Here is a 2,194-nt window from a genome sequence, read left to right on the forward strand (position 1 = left end):
ATTCACAATAGCTAGAATGGAGAAATATGATGTATGCAGAGATTTGAATAGAAAACTCAGAAAAGTATTGCCTCCATATTGAAGTGTGGTAGGCCTAGACTAAAGGCTGTTCTTGTCATGTCTAAGGAAGTTCAAGGGCAAGGATATTAGAAAAAGCTATCATAAGTATACTCCATATGTTCAAGAAGATAAAATAATGGATGAGTAGTAAAGGATGCACATGAAAGACATTGTTTTAAAGACCCAAATTGAACATCTACAGATTAAAAAAAAATACTATGTGAGATGAAAAATATGGAAGAGGTGAGTAACACTCAGACTAGATAAAAGAAGAAAAATAAGTACACTTTGCAAAATGAAATGCAGAAAAATAAAAGGTTAGAAAAAATGAACATTGAGATGTGGGGAAACTCCAAGTGGACTAGAACCTCTAACTGGAGTCTCAGAAGGAGGAAGGGCAGAAAAACATTTGTCCTCTCTCCCCTTTTCTTCTCCATGTGAAGGACCCACTTCTAGCTCTCTTTGGAAGTACTCTAAACTTTCTCTTTGTTCTTCCTAAATCTCTTTATTACCCTGAAAAAAAAAAGAAAAATATTTGAAAACATACAAGCTACATAGTTATAAAATTTCATGACAGTTGTGTTTAAATAAGTTCAACAAAACTTAAACACAAGGAGCATGAGAAAAAAGTACAAAATACACTATAATCAGATTACTTGAACTAGTGATACACAGATAATCATAAAATCAACTACATACAGAAGACACATTATATGCAGAAAGAGAAATGGAATTATAGCATAGTTATACTCCAAAACCATGAAAAATTAAAATGCATGACATAGCCATTAAATATATACAATAGAAAATAGCAGAATATTTTCAACTGAAAAAGAAGGTCTAACCTACAGCTCTATATGCCCCCCCCCAAAAAAAACTACTCTTGAAAAATGAAGATGAAATAAAGAATTTCCACTAAAACAAAAGCTGAAACCATCAGACTGGTAACAAACATTAAAAAGGAAATCCTGACTGCGACTTGTGCCCTGGGGTCTGCCCTCAGGGTGAGCACACTCAGGGAGGCATTTCCTGCTCCCTCCTTTGTGTGGCTGCAGCTTGGGCCTTAGGCCTGACCCAGCCCCACTATGGCTTCAGCTTTGGAAGAGCTACAGAAAGATCTAGAAGAAGCAAAGGTGTTGCTGGAAAAAGCCACTAGGAAAAGAGTACATGATGCCCTTACAGCTGAAAAATCCAAGATCAAAACAGAAATCAAGAACAAGATGCAACAGAAATCACAGAGGAAAGCAGAACCTCTTGACAACGAAAAGCCATCTGCTATGGTTGCTCCCATTACAACGGGATATGCAGTGAAAATCAGTAATTATGGATGGGATCAGTCAGATAAGTTTATGAAAATCTATATTACCTTAGCTGGTGTTCATCAAGTTGCCACTGAAAATGTGCAGGTGCATTTCGCAGAGAGGTCATTTGACCTTTTGGTTAAGAAACTAAATGGGAAGAGTTATTCCATGATTGTGAACAATCTCTTGAAACCAATCTCTGTGGAAGGCAGTTCAAAAAAAGTTAAGACTGATACAGTTCTTATCTTATGTAGAAAGAAAACAGAAAATACACGATGGGACTACGTAACTCAGGTTGAAAAAGAATGCAAAGAAAAAGAAAAGCCCTCCTATGACACTGAAACAGAACCTCGTGCGGGACTGATGAATGTTCTAAAGAAAATTTATGGAGATGGAGATGATGGTATGGAGCGAACCATTAATAAAGCTTGGGTGGAATCAAGAGAGAAGCAAGCCAAAGGAGACACAGAATTTTGAGACTTTAAAGTCTTATTGGGAACTGTGATGTGGCTATGTTGATGTTTCCAACAAGGGAATGTTGGTGAGGTGCATATATAAATTTCACAGATAACTATTTACATAACCTCCTTCTAAGTAAAAGCATTGACTTCTCCATTTCCTACTGGAGGATTTATTTAAATAAAATATGCTTATTAAACATTTCCTGAAAAGATGGTTTCATTAGTATACTGACCATTTTCTTGAAGAAAGGGTTATATTGCATTATCATGTGAAATGCAAAAAGCAAGTCCTGCCTAATGAAAATTCTACATTGTATGTATTTTTGTTCAGCTAAGAGGTAGAAAACTGAAAGTATTTGCCTTTGAGTTACT

The 2,194-nt window shown here is 35.9% G+C and overlaps 1 protein-coding gene across 1 annotated transcript; it reads left to right on the plus strand.

Moving 5' to 3' along the window:
• The first annotated feature begins 1,113 nt into the window (after positions 1 to 1,113).
• LOC100959800 (calcyclin-binding protein-like) lies at positions 1,114 to 1,961 on the plus strand. The gene has a single exon (XM_012810537.2). The coding sequence runs from the start codon at positions 1,146 to 1,148 to the stop codon at positions 1,836 to 1,838; it is 693 nt and encodes a 230-aa protein (XP_012665991.1). The 5' UTR covers positions 1,114 to 1,145; the 3' UTR covers positions 1,839 to 1,961.
• The last annotated feature ends 233 nt before the right edge of the window (positions 1,962 to 2,194 follow it).

This window comes from Otolemur garnettii, unplaced genomic scaffold (assembly GCF_000181295.1).
Source record: "Otolemur garnettii isolate 467f Iridium unplaced genomic scaffold, OtoGar3 scaffold00135, whole genome shotgun sequence".
In the NCBI taxonomy this organism is placed as follows: domain Eukaryota; kingdom Metazoa; phylum Chordata; class Mammalia; order Primates; family Galagidae; genus Otolemur; species Otolemur garnettii.